The following is a 22,537-nucleotide window of genomic DNA, read 5'->3' as shown; positions in this document are numbered from 1 at the left end:
AAATTACTCTGATGGTAACCACTTTGAGCACCTCTTGTAATTGCAGAAGTCAAACGTGACTTGTATTCATCTTTTGTTATCAGTATATATTCAGTATTACAATTTTAATACAGTTTTTTTCTTTCTTAATATGTGTATACCTTTTTTTTGGTCCCTGTGTATAATTTATACAATGATCCCCCTGATTAGCACTCACCTGGCACTATACATAGTTGTTGCAACATTATTGACTGTATTCCCTATGCTGTACTTTATATTCCCATGACTATTTTGTAACCACCAATTTGTATTTCTTAATCCCTTCACCTTTTTCATTCAGCTCCCCAACACCCCCACCCCTCTGCCAGCCATCAGCTTGTTGAGCTTTTTTGACTGCTGTTCTGTTCATTGATCAGGTAGCTCATTTATGTCCTATATTGTATTATGTGTAAATGTGTCATGGTCTGCAAGTATTAGAGGATCTGCTGTGTACATGTGTTAATCTTAAAAATTAAAGACAATAAGCCGAATTATGTGTTATTAAAATATAGAATGTGCTGGGAAATTCTCAGAAATCTGGAAATTACTTTGTTTTTCAGTGCTAGAATTTGTGTGGGCTGGGCCAGTGGATAAAAAAACATGGTTTAATATCTTGAAGTGCCGTACCCTAGTACTGCATTTTGTTTTCCGTGGTGTAACTTTCTTTAAACATCTTCAATTTTAAGTTTTAACATGTTCCTTATTTTAGTATTTAGGTATTTTGAAGTTTTGTAACTGGGGAGAAAATATAGCAGTCCAAAATTAGCCACTAAATTTGGAGAAAAACTTATTCACGGAGCGAGTGAGGATGTAATGAAACAGTGAGCCCTTGTTTATTGTTGCTTAGCCACCTGGAGGGGAATTTTGCCAGTCCTTCAATCCATATAAAGCTGCCAAGGTTTCCGTGGTGTGGGTTTAAATTGAGCAAAGATTAGTGCTTTGTTTTGAAACTTGGTTGAAAAAAATGCCCATAGTGGCTGAAGAATGTTAACACAAAACTTAGAGATTGTCATCAGTTATGCAAAGAAAATGTAAAATAATGATCAAACATTTGCAAGATGTGATTCTATATATACACTGTCTCATTTGATCCTTATATTAATCCTGCAATGCATACTTGGAATTCTTCTCTCCATTTAACTCAGGAGGAAACAGCATAAGGTTGCCTAGCTAATAAGGGGTAGATAGACTTTGAACCTAAGCCATTTAACTTCTGGACCAGTGTCCTTTTAACTGTACTGCTGAGGGATTAATTACTCCCTTCCAGAATCATTATGTTTTCCCAGTTATTGGATACGTAGGGTAGGGTGGAGCCATTCTGATAATCTCAAATTAGCTCAGCCTCCGTCTAGTTCTCTTAGGTTTTCTCTCAGGTGTTCTAAGATGATTCTTTTCATCAGTATCTGGTGTTCCTTAGTGTTCATTTTGGTCATTTTCCCGCAAGTTATTTTAGTGGCTTTTTTTCTTTGCCTAGGAGAAGTATTCTAAAGGGGTTGGGATCAAGACATAAATTATATTGAAACTCACTTTCCAAAAAGTAATTTTTCCATTTGTTTTCTATATTTGCTTCCTTAAGGATAATCATTCCTGTTCTTCACACTGACAATTTATTTTCAGCTTTCCTGAGACTTTAAATAATTAATATATCTGTTCTTGTATTAAATATTTTGCCGCCCCTCTGAATATTAAACTTTTTTCTTTGATTGTTTGTTAAATTCCTTCGTTAGTGAAGAATGGAATTCTGTAAACATCTAGGAAGATTTTTTAATTTTGGCAGAGAGATACTATTCCTGGATTACTGGACAGTGAATGGTTGAAGAAAGTGGTATATTGCTAGCTTTTTACTATTGAGCTCCAATAGACTACATCAAAAACTAGTTCTGCTTCAGCATGTTTATGAGGCAGTCTAGTTCTTTCATGAGACTTAATTACCTATTAGGCTTTTTGGTCTGAATCACTGTCAGTTCTTTTCCCCGATTCTACATATTAAAGGTAGGTCTGGGCTATGATTAAAACCAATAATCCATTGACAATATGCTAAATCCTAATTGGAGAATCTGTTGCTTTCTAACATAATCCTTTTTTTGGTCTTTTTGGAAACATACATTCACATAAAAGATAAACACACAAAGAGAAATATTTCAGTTCAGTATAATGTCCCTTCTCTAGCGGCTAGCAGCCTTGCATTCAGTTTTCCTAGGTTGACATTTATACTTTCTTACCAGATGCTTGCTGTTCACATGTCAGTTGTAGTTCTTCCATAAAATGAGGTTTCAAATTTCTGTTAGTTGAATGGATATGCCTTCACTCAAAATGTCTTCAAATGTTTGCCTAACAACTGTTATTTAATAGGAAGTGGTACTGCTCTTAAATACCCCAAACCATACTTTTGCATGGTTCTTATTGTCCTTTAGCCTGTGTTATTTTTTCTTTCATTGTTACTTGAAAGTTATATAGTGTTAATTTGGCAGAATGGCCTAGTTGGACTCTACATGTTCATCGTATTTGTGAAGTTGTACAGGACTAAAAACTTCTGAGTGAATACAGAGGTTCTATGTTGAGAACTATGGATGACGGCTTTATGCCACTGAAATACAAATATAAATCTGAGTGATGTAGTTTAAAGAAATACTGGTGTTTAAAATAACAGCTTTATTGAGATATAATTCATATACCATACAGTTTAAGTGTTTATAGTGTATAATTCACTGGTTTTTAGTATAGTCACTGTTTTGTTTAGTATAGTCACTTTTTTGGGCAACCATCACCATAATCAATTTTGAAATATTTTCATCGCCCTCCCTCAAAAAAGCTGTCCCCATTAGCACTCACTCTCTCCTCTCCCATAGCTCTAGGTAACCTCTAGGCAACTACTTTCTGTCTCTCTGGATTTGCCTACTCTGGACTCACACAATATGAGTGGAAATATGTAATATGAGGCCTTTGGTGTCTGCCTTATGTCACTTAGCATGTTTTCAAGGTTCGTCCATGTTGTAGCATGTAATGCTGATTTGTTCCTTTTTATGACTGCATAATATTCCATTATGGGTATACCACATTTTGTTTGCATATTCATCAGGTGATGGACATTTGAGTTGTTTCCACTTTTTGGTTATTATAAATTGGCTGCTCTGAGCATTCATGTTCAAGTTTTTGTGTAGATGTATATTTTCAGTTCTCTTGGGCATATACCTAGGAATAAGATTGTTGGGGCATATGGCAACTCTATGGGCAACTCTATGTTTAACCTTTTGAGGAACTGCCAAACTGTTTTCCAAAGCAGCTGTGCATTTTACTTTCCTACCAGCAATGTAAGAGCATTTTCTAATTTCTTCATATTCTCACCAGCGCTTGTTATTTTCTTTCTTTTTTTTTTTTAAGATTTTATTGGGGAAATGGGGGAGGGAACAGCATTGGGGAATCAGGAAAGAGGAACAGACAAGTTGCTGTCCTTTTGTTCTTCAGTCTAGTTGTAGAGGACGTCGCTTCACTGGCCCATGTTGGTATTATCATTGCGCTCTTCCCAGGTGAGGCAGGTTGGTCCCCGGCTATTGGACTGCCGCTCACGGCAGCTCTCGCTGGCTGCTGACTGCTCACGCTGGCTGCCCGCCACTCACTGTAGCTTATGGCAGCCCACTGCAGCCCTGCTGCAGCCTACGCCGTCGCCAGCGACTCACAGCAGCCCAGCTCCAGGTTGAGCTATTGTTCACCATCTTAGCTGTAGAGGTCAGCGTCACTGGCCCATGTGGGATCTGAACTGGCGGCCCTGCTGCTCAGTGCTTGCGCTCCCAAGCCAACTCTTAACCAACGAGCCACTTGGCTGGCCCTTTTTTTTCTTTGATTATACCCATCCTTGTGGGTGTGAAGTTTGATGTCTTACTGTGTTTTGATTTATATCTCCCTGATGGTTAATGGGAAATATTGTTTTTAAAGTAGTTTTCTTTATCGTAAAAGTAATATAGGCTATGGTTGGAAATAAAAAAAAAGAATAGTTATCTTATTCATACGTATGAATTTTGGTGAAAAGCCAATATATGTTAAAAATAAGAACAACTCTACACATTTCTTTCTAGGAAATTTTATCTTTCAGTTGGACACCTTGAGATCACTGGCAGCCAGTTTTTAGTTTTCCAAAAGATAGGAGACTATCAATTTAATGTGTGTGATATAAACTGGGATTTGGGAGAAGCTTGTAATCTTAGATGAGATGGAGTATGGAGTCATAGATTTCTAGATCTTTTATAGTTATAATTGGCTTAGAGATCATCTCTATTAAAGTCCGACATCCATGTTATGGCCTTCAGGGCTGTGTTCGATTTGGCCTTTGCCAGCCTCTCCAGCCTCCACTTCTCCCTTTCCCCTTCTTGTTCACTTCAGTGCAGCCATGTTGGCCTTCTCTCTGTTCTTTAATTACGAAGACTCCTCCTGCCACAGAGCCTTTGGACATGCTGCTTCCCTGATGAAAGGCTTCCTCTACCCATAACATGCAGCTAATTTCTGTTCATTCTTTAGGGCTTAGCTTGATTGTCACTTCCTCAGAGAGGTTTCTCCAGGTAGCACCCCACCCTTCCAGAAGTAACCAGCTTTCCTGTAATATCACAGCATCTTGTGCTTTTCCTTCATAGCGGTTAGCACAGTTTTCATCATACAGGTAGGTAGTTGTGCTGTTGCTGTATTGTTTGACATCTGATTCCCCAATAAGTTCTCTGATGGCAGCAGGGACTGGTTCACCATTGTTTAATTCTATTGATTGTTTCTTTGTGTGCAAAAGTTGTTAAGTTTGATGTAGCTTCATTTGTCTGTTTTTGCTTTTGTTGCCAGTGCTTTTAGTGTCGCCTAAGAAACTGCCCATTCTAATGTCATGAAGCTTTTCCCCTGTGTTTTCTCCTAGGAGTTTCATTGTTTCAGGTCTTACATTTAGATCTTTACTCCATTGAGTTAATTTTTGTATATGGTGTAAGATAAGGAGACATCTTCATTCTATTGAATGTGGATATTCAGTTTTCCCAACACAATTTGTTGAGGAGACTATCCTTTCCTCATTGTGTAGTCTTGGCACTCTTGTTAAAGATCATTTGACCATATATGTGAGAGTTTATTTCTGGACTGTCTGTTCTATTTTATTGGTCTATATGTCTATCTTTATGCCAGTACCATATTGTTTTAATTACTGTAGCTTTATAATATGGGCTTTGTTTGTTTGGTAATATGTTTTGAAATTAGGAAATGTACGGCCTCTAGCTTTGTCCTTTTCAAGATTGTTTTGGCCATTCATGGTCCTTTGAGATTCCATATGAATTTTAGGATGATGTCTTCTGTTTCTGCAAAAGAAAAATGCCATTGGGATTTTGATAGGAATTGCATTGAATCTGTATCTTGCTTTGGGTAGCATGAACATTTTAACACTATTAAGTCTTATAATCCATGAACATGGAATGTCTTTCCATTTATTTGTGACATCTTTAATTTTTTTCAGTAATGTCTTATAGTTTTCAATGTACAAGTCTTGTGCCTCTTTTAAGTTTTTTTCCTAAGTACTTTATTCATTTTTATGCTGTTGTAAATGGGATTGTTTTCTTAATTTTTTTTTCACGTTGTTTATTATTAGTGTACAGAAACACAACTGTTTTTTGAGTATTGATTTTGTATCCTGCAACTTTGCTAAATTTGTTTATTAGTTCTAACAGTTTGTTTGTGGACTCTAGAGTTTTCTGCATATAAGAAAGACATGTCACCTGCAAACAGTTAATTTCTTTCCAATTTGGATGCATTTGATTTGATTTGATTTGATTGATTGATTGCCTAATTGCTCTGGCTAGGACTTTCAGTACAATGTTGAATAGAAGTGGTGAGAGTGTTCATTATTGCCTTGTTCTTGATCTTAGAGGAAAAGCTTTCAGTTTTTCACTGTTGAGTATGATGTTAGCTGTGGCTTTTTCATATATAATCTGATTTTGTACTTTTTTTTGTTTTTAAAGATTTTATTGGGGAATTGGGGAAGGGGAACAGACAAGTAGCAGTCCTTTTTGTTCTTCAGTCTAGTTGTGGAGGACTCTGCTTCACTGGCCCATGTTGGTATTGTGATCATAGCGCTCTTCCCGACTGAGGCAGTCGGTCGCTGGCCATTGGATGGCCGCTCATGGTGGCTCACGGCAGCTCACACAGGTTGCCGGCCACTCACAGTAGCTTAGGCAGCCCACTGTGGCCCCACTACAGCCTACGTTGTAGCCGGCTACACATGGCAGCCTAGCTCCAGGTTGAGCTGTTGTTCACCATCTTAGCTGTAGAGGGCACAGCGTCACTGGCCCATGTGGGATCAGAAGTGGCAGCCCTGCTGCTCAGAGCTTGCGCTCCCAAGCCAACTTTTAACCAATGAGCCACTTGGCCGGCCCCACGATTTTGTACTTTTAAAAAAGGTATGAATGCCATCATTTAATATGCTTTTAACTTTGGGCATGATTAAACTAAATAATAGTGGATTAGCTTTTAGAGAAGGAATGATCCAAACAGCTTATTAAAATTAAGTAAGATACAGTGAACTTGGATAAAAGCTAATTTCCTGGGAAAACTAATTTATGGAGAATATGCTTGGTTCCTGATCCCACTGTAATTTGACTTTTACCCAAACTTCTTAGTTGTCTTGAAGGTAACTACTGACCACTGAGGTGCAAAACCGGTGGTCTTTTCTTAAACTTCTCCCTAATCTCTTTGTAGCATTTGGCACTATTGGTTAAACCTTCTTCTTAACTTTTTCCTCATTCAATTCTCATTCTTTGTGGTTCTTCTACCACTTTGAGTGCTTTTTCAGTCATCTTAATTCCTCTTCCTCCTGTCAGTTTGCAAATGTACATATCCCTTGAGGTTCTGTTTCTGATCTCATCTCTTTTCTCACTTTGTGTTCTCTCTCAGTGATCTCATGGTTTCAGTTGTCTTTGACATGCAGTTAATTCACAAATCTTCCTCTGCTCTTAGGTTACGGTTTCAAGTCTTTGGTTGTCTTTGGACACCTCCATCTACATGTCTTACCAGAACTTCAAGTTGAAGATACCCATAATTGAAACTTTGTTTCTTTTTCCCCTTGTTTTTGTTTCCTTCACACTGTGACTATTCCCCAAATGTCCTTGGTGTGCTGCTCCTGCCATGCCTTTGCTCATGCCATCTCTTTTTCTGTCCTTTGGAATACTTTACCTTGCACTTTCAATATACTTTAAGGTCTGCCTCAAATACCATCTTTTCTACAGAGTGCTGACCGGGACTGCAGATGACCCGCTCAGTCTCTGCTCCAAAAGCCTTCAGTTGGGGGTTTCCTGTAGGCTATTTTTAAAACATTATAAAGCTCTTTGTGATTTGGTCTGTGTTTGCTTTTCCAGCCATAAATCTGGCCACTCTCTCTCAGGAACCCTATAATTCACCACATAATCCACACAGAATCACTTCTTGTTCCTCAGAGCAAGGCTATGTGCTTTTGTGCATATGTCATTTCCCCGGGGGGGGGGCATATCTTCCACTTAGTGTTTTTTAGGATTGTGGGTGGGTGGCATTGATGGTGATGGCCTTTGAAACTAATCCTGTAGAGATGCTTTTCATCATATAGCAGTTTGGCATAGTGGAGAAAAACAGCATTTGAACTCTGATGGTTTTGATATTTACTAGCCATGTGAACTTGGACTCCATTTTCCTGAACCTCTATTTCCTGATCTGTTAAATAGGGACAGTATTTAACCTTACAGGACTAATATGAAGTTTAAGTGAGAAACTGCATATAAAATGATGAGCAGATACTAAGTCCTCAATAAATGGTGTTAAAGAAAAAGAAAAAAGAGAAGCTGTAACAGCAGCTACTGGTTTCCCTTCATGGGGTCAATTGTGTATGATAGGGGTGTGGGATATGGTGCTACACTGTGAAAGGGTGCTGAAGGCAGAGCACAAAGGCTCTCTTTCCACTCCAGCAAACTGGTTTACAAACCACAAATTCTAGTTAGCGATCAAGAGAAACTTCTTGCAGCCAGCTAGTGACTTCTTCCTTACAGTACACACAATACTTTGTTTATATTTCTCTAAAAAGAAATGCCTTTTGCCCATATTGTCCTGCCTCTTCCATATTGTCCCAGAATGGCTTTTAAAATGAAGGTTGTGGGGCCGGCCGAGTGGCGTGATGGTTAAGAACTGGTTTGGGATGCCAGAGGGCCCCTGTTCGGATCCCACATATGAGGGCCAGTGACACTGCCCTCCATAGCTAAGATGCTGAACAACAGCTCAACCTGGAGCTGGGCTGCTGTGAGTCGCCGGCGATGGTGTAGGCTGCAGCCCCTGTGGCAGTGGGTTGCCATGGGCTACCGGGTGTAGCCAGCAGCCAGTGTGAGCAGCCAGCAGCCAGCGTGAGCGGCCAGCAGCCGCAGTGAGCAGCCATCCAGAAGCCAGCAACTGATCTGCCTCGCCCGGGAAGAGCGCAATGATGGTGCCAACTTGGGCCAGTGAAGCAACGTCCTCCATAACTAGACTGAAGAACAAAAGGACAGCAACTTGTCTGTTCCCCTTCCCCCAATTCCCCAGCACTGTTCCCATCCCCCCAATTCCCCCATAAAAATCTTAAAAAAAAAAATGAAGGTTGTGTATGTTGCTCTTTTCTACTCTTTCAATACAAATAAATCCTAATGAATTATAAGGTTCTTCATGATCTGGTCTTCACCTACCTCTCTAGCCTCATCTTTCACTGGGCCCCATGCAGTGGACATTTGTAATTTTCTTGTCTGTCCAGTAGCTGAACTCTTTTTTTATATTTGGAAAATTCCACAGCTTCTTGGTGAAGGACAGGACCTGCCTTACATCTCAGATATTGAAAAGTTCAGATACTCATTTTCCCTGTTCCCTGGCAGCTAGAGTGAAGGGATGTGACCCAGACTCAGCCAATGGAACTTTGAATCTGCAGCTGGGTCAGTGGCAATAGTGGTGGCCTCATGTTACGCTGGCAGTGGTATCTCCACCACGCTGTTCCCATGAGTAGTTTCAGTCACAGTTCTGACTGCCTAGCTTGGTGACTGCTGAGTTTCAGGGCCTAGATTTTCCAGGGCTTGTGTTGGATCTTTGAGGTTACTCGTTTTCCCAATAAATTTCTTTTCTGTTTAAAGGAACTCAAGGCTGTTTCTGTTATTTGCACTTATGAAGAGCCTTAACTCATTCCACCCTCTAGCACCAGGTGCCCCATTCACATTAAGCTTCCTATGCAGTTCTTCAAAACTGACCATGATTGTCTCCACCTCTGGGTGTTCTCACCTTCTGTTCTGCTTGGGACACTCTATTCCATTCTTGAACTGTTTGACTCTTGATGGACACAGCTCTGTTAGTCATTCTTTCTGCCAGTCTTCCCCCAATTCTTATATTTATTAAAAAAAATATTTTTTTTTAAAGCAAGCTCTGGCCAGTTTTATTAAGGAAAAATTTTACTTGATTTACTTTTCACCAGTCTGTTCTGGCAGGCTGCTAATGATACCAGAATCACCAGGATCAATGATAGCCAGTGTGCACTCCCTGTAGTATTTCCATATGTTGTGCCCAATTCAAAATCATTGCCACTGTAGTGATGGACACCAGTCCTGGCCAACATGGCATAGCACTCTGTTGCAGATTTCCTCCAGGCTGGGCAGTTGTTGGCGAGGATGAACAGTTTCACTTTGCCTTGTCTGATCATTTTTAGAGTCTGCTTGTACCCCAGCATATACTTTTCCACTTTTCATAACATGTTGGAGCCTAGAGCTGATTGACTCCAGCGACTTTTTCATCTTGTGGACACCATCTTCCTCTCTTAGGTGCAGGACAGCCCCAGCCAAGAGCCGCCACCAAGATCTCTTCCCCCAGTTGTTAGGATTGGGTTAGTTCCTGTGTTTCCACAGAACCGTCTGCTTATCTCTAGTCTAGTGTTTATTACACTGTATTGTAATTGTTTTGACATTTCTCGGAGACATGGGCTAGTATTATATTAAGTATCTTTACATTGTCCCTAGCTGATAATAATTACTATCTAAATTCTATTTGTTAAATTAGTGAAAAACTATTGAATTATACACCATGTTATATTAAAATTTATCTATTTGCATATCTGTTTTCCCTAATAAACTGAATATTTTAAGAGCAGAGACCCAAGTTCTTCTTCGTCTTTATATCCTGAATTTGTAGCATAGTACTTGGCTCATAGTAGATGTTGTGGGAATGTTAAATGCATGATTGAATGACTGAATGGCAGGGCTGTCTTTTAGAATTTCAGTTAAATAGTTTTCCCCAAAAGAAAGTATCTTCTTTGACTGTATAGATAAAGATATCTATATTTGGCTCATCTTGAGTAATTTGACATTCTCAACTCCTCTATATCAGGATTGGTAGTCTGTTTAGAAGATAATGTATACATATGAAAAAGTAACTATTGGACAAGTCAGTATTTTATGTGCCAAGTGAGTGATGAGAACAGATGTTGCTTCAGTGTCATGCTAAATATAACATCCTTAATCGGACCTTTGAAAGAGTAGTACCTAAGCATATACTTAGAAAATGGCTGTTGGTTAATTGGGTTGATTAAAATGGAGGCCTGTAGTAGGCTTTGTCTACTTATATTATACTGCTTATTTTGGACTGGTTCATTGGAATTTTTCCTCATTCTTTTTTAGGTCCAAGACAACTTTGACAAGATTGAATTCAATAGGATGTGTTGGACCCTCTGTGTCAAAAAAAACCTCACAAAGAGTCCCCTGCTCATTACAGAAGAAGATTCATTTAAAGTATGGGTTATTTTCAACTTTTTATCTGAGGACAAGTACCCATTAATTATTGTGCCAGAAGAGGTAAGGTGTGGCTCTGGGAACTTTTTACATGGTCACCTTATCATTTAACAGACCTAGCTTGGAAGTATTTCTGTTAATCAGTGTAGCTATGGAAGGAGATCCTGGACTAGTCTTTTTGAATCAGAGGCAAAACAGCTTGAATCCCCAAAAGTCCAGAACTTAGTGCTTTGGGGTCATGTAATACCTCTGGGGATTTGCAGACAGGGTGGGACTCTTCCTCTCTAAATTGCTGTAATTATAGATGAATTTATCTTCATATCCAAAGAGTATTTATTCAGTACAAGTCACAACATAATTTTCTGTCTACTTGTCTATTGACAAAACCGTATGAACTGGCTGAGCGATGCTATATGGGAAACACATAGGATTCAGAATGTTCTCCAGGCTATTTTATGTGAGGAAATACTGTCCTTGTTTCAAAGTCCATGGTGGTGACTTTTTACTGTACTTTCCAAAGTAAATGAAAAAGGACATTTGCTTGTTTTGTTTTGCTTTCCCCCCGCCCCCAAGCTTCCAAAGGAAAACAAATAGAGGAGTAAGATTTTTGTGCTGTTTTACTGCCCTAAAAAATTATACATGTAATACATGCTTATTACAATAGTAAATTTAGAGAAGCCTCATAATATGCAAAATTAAAATCCGCTGTAGTCCTCCCCTTAAAAAAAAGTCTGTAATCCTTTGTCCTTGGACAAATTATTTAATCTCTTGGGTTTTAATTTCCTCATTTGTAAAATACAGCTCATGATAATATTAACTCTAAGGCGCGTGAGATTTTTCATTTAAAGGACTTAGCTCAGGGCCCAGCATGTAATATGTACTCAGTAAATATGTTAACACCTGTGACTACTATTGCATGCGTTTTTGCACACTAGTCTGCATATTCCCTGAGGATAAATTTCCAGCTGTGGAATTCGGAGTCCTAAGAAATGCATACTTTCAAGGTATTAGATGAACAAGGCAGAATTGCCCTTCAGAAAGACTACCAATTTAAACACCTACCAATAGTGGTTGAGGGTGCCCATTATTACCCATTATTACCCATCCTGCCGATATGGAATCTCGTCTGTGATTTCTATGATTCACGTTCATGTTAGGAAAATCATTTTTAAAAAGTTCACACTACAATATTTTATGTAAAATCAGCAAACGTTTATTGACTGCCAACAATAAGTGCGGCACCAAGAGGAATACAAAGTGAGAAAGATTACTTCCTGCCTTCAAGGAATTTGCAGTCTGCTGGAGGAAAAACAATATAAGTCAAGTGTAATTCAAAGTAAAATAGACTACCTATTATAAGAGAGATGCAAATGCCGTGCAATTACAGAGAAGGGAAAGATTTATACCAGCTTTGAGGAAGTAAGGGATCAGGGAAGGTTTTTTAAGAAAGGCAATATAATGTAGTGGTTAAAAGCAGGGTCTTAAGCTTTTTCAGTAAAGGGTCAGACAGTAAGTATTTGAGGCTTTGTGGGCTTTTTGGTCCATACTGTCTTTGTTGCAGCTACTCAACTCTGCTGTTACAGCATGAAAGTGGCCACAGACAGTATGTTGCTGCGTTTCAATAAAATAGATGTTGAAATTTGAATTTAATATAATTTTCATGATGGGTTATGAAATAGTATTCCTTTGATTTTTATAATTCCCAACCACTTAAAAATATAAAATCTCTTCTTAGATCATGGGTGTGTGAAAACATGCTGTGAGCCAGATTTGGTTGCTGGGCTAGATTTGACTCATGGGTTATAATTTGCTGTTTCCTGGTTAAGAGCAGGGGTCTGGAGTCAGATTTCCTAGATTTGAATTCTGGCTCCATCACTGTTCATTAGATGTGTGATGTTGGACAATTTACTTAATTTGTTTTTGTTGCACTTTCCTCAACTGTAAAATAGGGCTAGTGTTAATATTTGCCTCCTGCTGTTCTTGTGAAAACCAAATGAGAAGAATGCCTGGCTCTGAAACAGTGCGCATTAAGTGTTAGCTATTATATTTAATATGGGGAAAGTAGCTCTTGTGCTGGGTCTTAAAAAATGGAAGAGTTTTGACTAATGGAGAAGGCAGAAGAGAATTCTGGATGGAAGAAACAGTGGACAAGGTTATATGAGGCACTAAAGCAAACGGCATGTTTTGAGATGAGTGAAGAATGCTTACTTGGAAACATTGGGACTGGCTGATTTAAGCCAGAAGGGATTTTTAAAAAAGATGTTGGGTAGTTCACAGAGTCACCATGATGGCTGAAAAACCAGGCGTGGAGGCTATGCAGCCTGGAACAATAGTGGTCACACCAGTGAGGAAGCACAGGGAAAATGCTGCTGCCACCAGAGGGTAGGTGTTGCATTTGTGCCATGAAACACCTCTGGCCCCGCGCACTGGGGGTTCAGACCTTCCTGCAACTGTTCCCGCGGTATACCAGGGAGAGTTCTCTTTGTTGCCCACTTCCCAATTCACAGTCTGGATGATGCATCTGATTGGTATGGCTTAGGTCAGGTGCCATAAGCTAGCTGCAAAGGAGGCTCAGAAAGGGTACATTTGCACTTCAGCTCCAACATTGGAGGTGGAGAATTCCCTAGACGTAAGAAGGGGGTTAGATGCTGGGCAGAGTAAAAAAGAATGACCCATATCCTTTCTAACTGAAACATGATGGCTGTGAAGAAGAGTGGTGGTAGATGAGGCTAGAAAGAATTTTGAATTTATCCTGTAGGCAGCGGGGAGCTATGAGCCACTGATGATTTTTGAGCAAGAGAGTGACAGGTAAATAGATGAAACATAGAGAGATGAGAGGTGGGAAATTAAGAAAAGGTAAGTGGTATTGAGGACTGAAGTAGTGTCAGTGAGCATGGAATAGAAGGCCAGATAGGAGGGACCTGGAGATCACAGGACCAAGCTCATAATGCCTTGCTGTGCAGAAATCTAGGTAAGTTTCAGGCCTGAGCGATTGGGAGCGATCAGGCCTGAGTGTAATTAAAGCATGGTCTTTGAAATCAGACTGCCTGGTTTGAATCCTGATTCTACCTCTTTTTGGCTATGTGACCTTAAATAAATGACTTAATCTCTGCTTGGGTTTCCCCATCATTAAAATGGGGATAACTACTTTCTTCACAGAACCCTTGTGAGGACTGAAATAGTTGATGTACGTGAAGCATTTAACACAGTGTTTGGTTCCATGGTAAATGGTGTGTGCATGCACACACGTGTATAAATGAATGAGAGGACAGCGAACAAATTGGGGATACAATGCATAATGGTGGGTTTGGTATATTTGGCATTTTAGCTGGAACATCCTTGGGGAGCTGTCCTGGATTCAGCTGAAGTGTACATCTAGAGCTCATGAGAGATCAGGGCTGGAGACAGAGATAGGGAAGCCATGGGAATAGGTTAGATCAGATAGGAAGAGGCTGCAGTGGGAGAAATGAGACTGAGGACAGAACCTCAGGATTGTTTCTATAGCAGGAAGAGGAAGTCGATCTGGTACAGAAAGCTGAATTGAAAATCCTGTGAGGTAGGAAGAGAACTGGGAGGATGTTGAGTCACGGGTGCCAAAGGAAGAAAAAGTTCTAAGAAGCCAGAAAAGTAGTTACTGGCGTTCGATGCTACAGAAAAGTGAGAGTGATGAGTGAGAAGTTGCTCTTGGATTTAACAATTAGGTGGTCATTGGTAACCAAGGAGAAGGCAGTGCCCCTGCAGTGGCGGGAACAGTTTCTTAATGCTTAATAACCATAATGATGTAATTGTGCATGTATGTTAAAGGGGAAATAAAAAAAATGAGCTATGGAATTTTTGTCCATGAAAATTGTCTAGCTTAATATAGAGACATAGAAGGGAATGGAATACTGGTAAGAGTAGAAAGAGATATACCAATGGTATATATTTTTAAATATATACATAGCTGCTTTTTAGTTTAAAAACATAGCTGCTGCCTAGAAGAATTATGCTAATAAAATTTCCAGTATCGTCTTTTAAGACCTTTCGAAGTTACACTCAGTTTTCCAAATTTATTTGTGTTTTCTTTGGAACCGGAGGAGGGGTGGGTCTCCTACCTGTGATGTTTTGGTTCTTTCCTTTACTAAAATACTTGTGTTGGACTTGAAAGTGACCTTGTTCTGATTTCAGAATTAGAAGTTAATGAGTAAGGAGACTTACCTTCTTCCTCGAGGCAGCACTTGCTTGATGTGAAGGACTTGTCTTTGGCTTTAAATGATCACTGAGCCACAGACTGTGAAGGGAGCCAGTTAGCATCAGCTTTCTGACTGCTGTGCCTAAGAAACCCAAAAGATTTCTGCTCCAAGTGGCCTGAATAATTGGGACCCACATGAACTTTGATGTATACCATGACTATCCTTTCTGCACCCCAGAGCCCAGCCAAGACTCCACGTTTACCTTTATTTTTGCAGGCCGAAAGGAATGTCTTGGTACTCTTTCCAGACAAATTAATCTCATTTGAGAAGGGAGCAGCCCTTCTTTGACTTCATAGAGTAACCAGGCAGCATACCTTGTCATGTTATTGTTTGGACTTACTCTATGTTTTGACATTCTTAATTCCCTCCATTTCTTCTAGTTAGAAGTAGAATTAGAGTTAGTTTTACAGATTATTCCTCTGTGTCCAGGAGTACTTGTGTGGGGAAAGAAGGGATCATTGGAACTGATTTATGAGGAATTGCTTTTTCTGGCTGCTGAACCAGCCTCCTGAGGTTTAAAATATGGCCTTGTATTTATTGAGCTCTCTTAACACATCTCCTGGCCTTTCACCAAGCACTGCAAATTCAAGGTCAAACTATTTTGTGGAAAACACTAGAGTCATAATATTTCTTAAGGTGGCTATTCTCTGTTAGATTTTGCTTCCTTCCTAAATACTTTAATAACATTTTAAAAAACTATATTTTGAACTGGTTTTATTTAGAATTACAGATTTTAATAAAATTCAACATGAAAACATATATAAAAATGAAATTTGAAGTACAGTCTCAATTTGTCATGATTATGTACTTGAGTTTAATTGTAATCTTACAGTTTTTAGACTTTATACATTTAAAGTAATTTTTTATGTTTCTAATAATCTACCTACCATAACGATCATTTGCATTTTAAGTCTGGACTGTTTTTAAGTAAGATTTTATTCTCTAGCTTTGATTAATACTGTATAAGTAACAGTGGTAGTTATATAAATAACATAAGTGGTCTAAATAAATTTACTTTTGACTTAGTTTCCCATCACCCAGAAATTAGTATCAAGAATATTGAATAAATATTTAAGTGACTTACCACACAAAAATCAAGAAATAGTATGTCACCATTTGAAATGTTTCTGTAATTTTTGTCCAATGGTATTTTTGGAAAGGTGTGTCTGTAAAGTATAGTTTTTACATTAGTATTCATTTCCCACAGAGCCAAGAACAAAACAGGATGTGTCTGTTGTGCGCTTATTTGGAAGAATTGCCTTGATAAAAATTAAATAGCAAAACTGAAATAGTTTTAAGAGACCCTCTGTGAAATAAAACCTGAATTATTGTTAAGCCAATAAAGGCTCTTTTAAATGATGACGGGGAAAGAACTTTTAACTAAGTAAAATTTGGAGCCAAAGGCCTCTAAAATCACATGCATCTTAAAAGTTTATTCTTTGTTATTTTTGTTGAAACTTGCCTGGAAGGAGGAAGTAAGCTGCTTCCTGAAACTGAATGAGCTCTTAGAATTGATGCAGGCTGCTTAAGACCAACACGGCAGCACGAACACGGCAGAATGTGATTTATTATTTAGTATAATTGAATAGCTGAGAATGGTAATGTTTGTCTCTCCTTGGCCCAATATAACGACTTGAGAGGCCCTTCAGTTATTTGGTTATGAGTGTCAGATTGTGCCGAAAGTCAGCCGGAAATGAATCTAGATTAGTTGTCTGGCACAGTCACTGGGAAGGCTGAATAGATACTGGGTGCTGATGACAAACTCAGAAGGGTTTGGGACGGCAACTTCCGAAAGGTTCCTGTTGAACTTGGGAAGCTGTCTCTAGACCCGAGTTTGCTGCTAATAGGTACTTTCTGAGTTACAAACATTGTAAAAGGTCATCTGATATACAAGAGGAGCTGAAGCTTGGAGTGTGAGGGGCTTGGGTTCATTCACAGCAGCAGGTGAGGAAGAGCTGAGGCTGCATTTCCTGACTTGGTACAAGTACAAGTGGTCATTCAGACGCGCCATCTTATCACGCCCACTTTGTCACCCTGTGTGTACATGTGGCCATATGCACATGCTTACATTGGCCGTGCTACTAAAACTTCTAGCTGTGCCTGTTCTGCCTTTACCCCAAGTGGTGATTAGGCAGCATGGGCCCGTCCTTGTTTTTGGCGCCTTAGGGAGATTGAATTTCTGTTCATTTCAAGGCCTCTAAGTTATTTTGCCATGGGCAATTATTTATTTTAATGCTTTTTTTTACTTTCTTTTTCGCTTTATTTTTTTTCAATCTCTTCTTGCCTGAGTTATTTCTCTCTTCTCTTTTCTGTCTCATTCTTTCCTTCCCTCTTCCCTTTCTCTCTCTTCCTCTTAACCATTTCCTTTTTCTCTCTTCTACTCACTATCCCTGTTGCTTCTATTTAAGAGCCAAGAAAATAATACCTGATAAGCTTAGCAGTAGATGATATATGTCCAACAAGAGAAAGGAAAGACATAAGTGTGTTTTTCTCCAACAAATCAACATTTCTTGACCACCTACCATATGCTAGATTTAGGGGATTAGATAGTCTGCATACTAGAGAATTTTACGATATCTCATCAAATTAAATCAGTAGAATTCTTGATATTTTTTGACCTTGTAATATTTTCTGAATGTATGTTTCTTTGCAAACATGTTTTTACTGTTTTGCATTTTTTTCTGTTAAAATATTATTTCACAAACAATATTATAACCAAGTTAATGGAAGTGTAAAGAAGAGAAAGAAAAAATTCACAATACTATCTGTAACAAGTAGACTTACTGTTTCTATGTTTGCCTCTAGTATTTATAAAAATATTTACATAATCTTTATGGAATGGAAATCATAGGTAAATTTAATTTTGCATTCTTCTTCACGTTAGTTATTTCTTAAATGTAATTTAAAATGGTTGAATACTGTTCCACTCAGTACAGATGGGAAGTTGGAGTACCTACTGTGCCAGGCATTGTACAAAATGTTCTATATTTGTTTCATTTTTATCCCTGTAGTAGTTACATGTGATGAGTGTGACTTTGCTTATTTCATAGATGAGAAAAACCGAGGCTTAGCTTAATTTTTATTTCAGTTTAGCAAATATTAATTGAGCTCTACTACATTCTAGGTACTGTGCTGAGTTCTAGAGATTCAAAGATGAGTGGGACATGGTCCTTTCAATAAGGAATTCAGAAAATGGTGGGGAAGCAAATGACTAAAGAGATAATTTCAATACAGTATGCTAAGTGCAGTGACACAGAACATCTGACCTGGGTTGGGGCTGGTCAGAGCAGTTTTGCTAGAGCTGTGCTTCTCAAACTTTAGTGTACATATGGAAGTTCCTGGGGTTCTTGTTCAAAGGCAGATTCTGATTTGGGGGTCTTTGGTGGGATCTGAGATACTTCATTTCTCATACGCTTCCAAGTGCTGTTGCTGCTGCTGCTGCTGGTTTTACTTTGAGTGGGAATAACCTAGGGGAAGGCATAGAAGCATAAAAAAAGCGTGTTAAGTGGGTAAACTACTTATAACCTATGGCAAGTGTTGGCAAACTCTGACTCACTGGCTGAATCCAGCCCATGGTCTGTTTTTGTATTGTCTATGTGCTAAGAATAGCTCTTATGTTTCTAAAGGGTTGTAAACAAGAAAAAGAAAAAACAGCCCCAAACAGAGAAGAATATGTAATGGAGATGCACAGAGCCTGAAATATTTACTCTCTATTCCTTTACAGAACTAGCTTGAGACCCCTGATCGCTGCTGTTGGTAGTATTGGTGGAGAGTAGTCTGCCGCGGGCATTGTGGAAGACACATTAGAGACAGTGGGCAGGGGGCTGATCACCAAGGGGTGCCCAGGAGAGTGGCTTTTATCTTTGAAGTGACAGGAACCCAGGGAAGGGTTGAAAGAGGAGAGGCCACAGGCTTAGGTTTTGATTTAGAAAAATCTCTCTGGCAGAATACTGATACAGGGGGGCAATGCTGGAGGCCAGGGTACCAGCCGGGAGGTCTGAGCAAAGGCAGACAGAGTAGAAAGAGACAGATTTGAGAACTATCTTGGGCACCGTTTTTCATTCTCTTTTGACCGCAACCTATAGGAAGGTAAACATTTTATTTCATGGCCTAGCATACACAGACACATGCACACACAAAGCAAAACTTGACACAAAACAGTAGTTGTCTTTATTATGAGTGAACTCAAATATCTTTCATTCCATTAAAGAAAATGCTGGTTATGACCCCTAAGGTGATTTCATATGGGGTCTTAACCTACAGTTTGAAAAACGCTGATCTAGGGAGGTAAAAACAGTAGGATTTTGTCATTGATTTGATGTAAGGGAATAGAAAACAAGGATCCTGCCGTAGTGAATGGTGTTGGTCCCAACTGAAATTAATAATAGGCAAGCCACTTGGAAGGTAGAGGTGGTTCATTCATGTTTGGACATGTTGAGTTTGAGAACATTGTAGGATACTGAAGCTTTTCAGAAGATAAGAGATAGTCATTTCTCATTCAGTATTACTGCCTCACTGTTTTATTGAACTTCTGTGATTTCAATAACAGTATTTTCTGCACAAAGGTATATGTTTCAGGATTTAATAAGCTCTTCCAGCCCAGGCCAGGAATTCAACCATTGTTTGCAATATTGCCAGTGTTCTAAAGAGAGGAAGCAGCATGAAATTTAAAATAATTGGCTTACATGGAAAATTTGAAAAGTGGGGAGTAACTTGTACATACTTTGAGATGCTTATTTAATTTAATGCTTGAATATTAGTTCAGTAAGATTAATATTCTGATATATTGAAATATTTAACCAAGACAGTAATCAGATCACATTAATTAGTTTGTGTATGGTACTGGATGCGGGCAGTTTGCTTTAGCTCTGTATACAACTATACAATTAGAGGGCTATCGGTTTTTGATTCTGTACTTATTCTAGGTTAATATAGAACCAGTGACATTTATCCATACCCTTGTCCCTGCTAGTATCATGATCCTTTAAAGATCCACTATTGGAGCTGTAAAAGAATATTTCTTAAATTGACCTCATCAGTGTAAATAATGTAGATACATACCTAAGTTAAAAAGATCCACTACTGGAGCTGTAAAAGAATATTTCTTAAATTGACCTTATCAGTGTAAACAATGTAGATGCATACCTAAGTTAAAAAGTTATTTTTTTTACTAGGAAATAATAATTATTAAATTCTTTATCTAGATTGAATACCTGCTTAAGAAACTGACAGAAGCTATGGGAGGAGGTTGGCAGCAAGAACAATTTGAACATTATAAAATCACCTTTGATGACGGTAAAGATGGCCTTTCTGCGTGGGAGCTGATTGAGCTTATTGGAAATGGACAGTTTAGCAAAGGCATGGATCGGCAGACGGTGTCTATGGCAATTAATGAAGTCTTCAATGAGCTTATATTAGATGTGTTGAAACAGGTAAGTGTCCTTTAGCACTGCATTTCTTCTCACTTCTAAAATTTCACATGTTTAAAAGAAAACAGATTTTCATCACAAAGATGAGTTTAAACCATTTAGACTTCTACACTGATTTAGAGCAGGAATAAAGTTTCTTATTTTCCCAGTCTTATATTAGGCTTTCATTTTAAAGAATTATTGGTGCATTTCTGAAGTACACGTAAGCATTGGGAGGTTACATTTTGAAAGAACTGTTTAAATGATCGCATTTTCAAAAGTATTTTTTTTTATTTATTTTTTTTAAGATTGTTATTGGGGAATTGGGGGAAGGGGAGAACAGACAAGTTGCTGTTGTTTTGTTCTTCAGTCTAGTTGTGGAGGACGTTGCTTCACTGGCCCAAGTTGGCACCATCATTGCGCTCTTCCGGGGCGAGGCAGATCAGTCGCCGGCCTCTGGACGGCCGCTCACTGCGGCTGCTGGCCGCTCACGCTGGCTGCTGGCTACACACGGTAGCCCATGGCAACCCACTGCCAAAGGGGTTGCAGCCTACACCATGGCCAGCGACTCATGGCAGCCCAGCTCCAGGTTGAGCTGTTGTTCAGCATTTTAGCTGTGGAGGGCAGTGTCACTGGCCCTCATATGTGGGATCCGAACCGGGGCCCTCTGGCATCCCAAGCCAGCCCCTAACCATCGCGCCACTCGGCTGGCCCAAAAGTATTTTTAAAGTGTTTTTATGTCATGTGTACATCCATACTCACTGGTGTGAAAGATCCCCATGGCATATTGTTCAGAGGAAAAAACAGGTTGTTGTAACACCTTATATCTTGTAACCCCTTTCATGCTATGTGATATGTGCATGTACAGAGCTATCTGGAAGGATTCTCACCAGAATGTTAAAGTGAGTGCTCTAGATTGTGGGATTCCTGTAAATTTTCTTTTCTTTTTTATTTCTTTATTATTATTAGGCTTGCTCTGTGTATGATTTTATATTATTTTTATAAAATCAGAAAAATATCCTTCATTTTAGAAATTTTGCTAAATAAATACCTTTATATAGCAAAGTTGCATTTATCTTATTAGATATGTTTGTTTTCTCAGTACCTATATAGCATCTGATATACATATGTGAAGCTTAATGCTTATTCAATTGAATTTATATATATTTTTAGTGGATCTTTCAAATTTCTTTATTATATTGAATAATAATTGATATGGGATTTTCTCACTTTGGTCCTTTTTATGCTTAGCAGGTGATATTGTTGTTTTTGTTCTTTTTGCCTAATGGAGTCCATCAATAAACATTGATTAATTGAGACTTGATTTGTGTAGGTTTTTGGTGCTACAAAGAAGTATGCGACATGGTCTCTGTCAAAAAGGACTTTTAGACTCCCAGGATGGCAGGATATAGAGCTATAGATGAATTTCAGTATGAGATAGCTTTTGCTTAAATTTTTAAGGGCTAGGAAACTGCACAAGTAATATGATTAAAATTTACCATAATAATCAAATGATACATACAGGCAAACTAATATCATATCTTTTTTTTTTTTTAAAGACTTTTATTGGGGAATTAGGGGATGGGAACAGCACTGGGGAATTCGGGGAAGGGGAACAGACAAGTTGCTGTCCTTTTGTTCTTCAGTCTAGACTTCAGTCTAGTTGTGGAGGATGTTGCTTCACTGGCCCAGTTGGCACCATCATTGCGCTCTTCCCGGGTGAGGCAGATCAGTCGCCGTCTCCCGCAACTCACAGCAGCCCAGCTCCAGGTCGAGCTGTTGTTCAGCATCTTAGTGTAGAGGGCAGTGTCACTGGCCTTCATATGTGGGATCCGAACCGGGGTCCTCTGGTGTCCCAAGCCAGTTCTTAACCATCGCGCCACTCAGCTGGCCCCTAATATCATATCTTTAATGCTGTGTATAGTCTACCATAGGCTATCAGCACCTTTTAATATTTAATATTAAAATGTCAGCTGTTCTTGAACAACCCTGAAGGGCTATGGCCTATAATAATGTGTAATTTTGCTGAAGTAAAAATTTGAATTGTACGCCTTTGAGGCTGGTATGTGGGAAGGAAGTACAGGACTAGTAAGTATGAACATAGAAGCTA

At 38.9% G+C, this 22,537-nt stretch overlaps 1 protein-coding gene and 1 pseudogene across 1 annotated transcript in view; one reads left to right on the top strand and one right to left on the bottom strand.

Annotated features, from left to right (window-relative positions):
• Positions 1 to 22,537, top strand: part of SWAP70 (switching B cell complex subunit SWAP70) — an 84,884-nt gene that overhangs the window by 41,132 nt on the left and 21,215 nt on the right. Inside the window, exons 3-4 of the mRNA XM_019656256.1 lie at positions 10,677 to 10,850; positions 20,224 to 20,451. Of these exons, the coding sequence (XP_019511801.1) occupies positions 10,677 to 10,850; positions 20,224 to 20,451 (402 nt within the window). The remainder of the gene's footprint in view (positions 1 to 10,676; positions 10,851 to 20,223; positions 20,452 to 22,537) is intronic.
• On the bottom strand, positions 9,468 to 9,797 carry LOC109390114 (60S ribosomal protein L30-like; annotated as a pseudogene).

This window comes from Hipposideros armiger, unplaced genomic scaffold (genome assembly GCF_001890085.2).
Source record: "Hipposideros armiger isolate ML-2016 unplaced genomic scaffold, ASM189008v1 scaffold_256, whole genome shotgun sequence".
In the NCBI taxonomy this organism is placed as follows: Eukaryota; Metazoa; Chordata; class Mammalia; order Chiroptera; family Hipposideridae; genus Hipposideros; species Hipposideros armiger.
The sequence above is the reverse complement of the archived record's forward strand: the minus strand, read 5'-3'. Positions and strand labels throughout refer to the sequence as shown.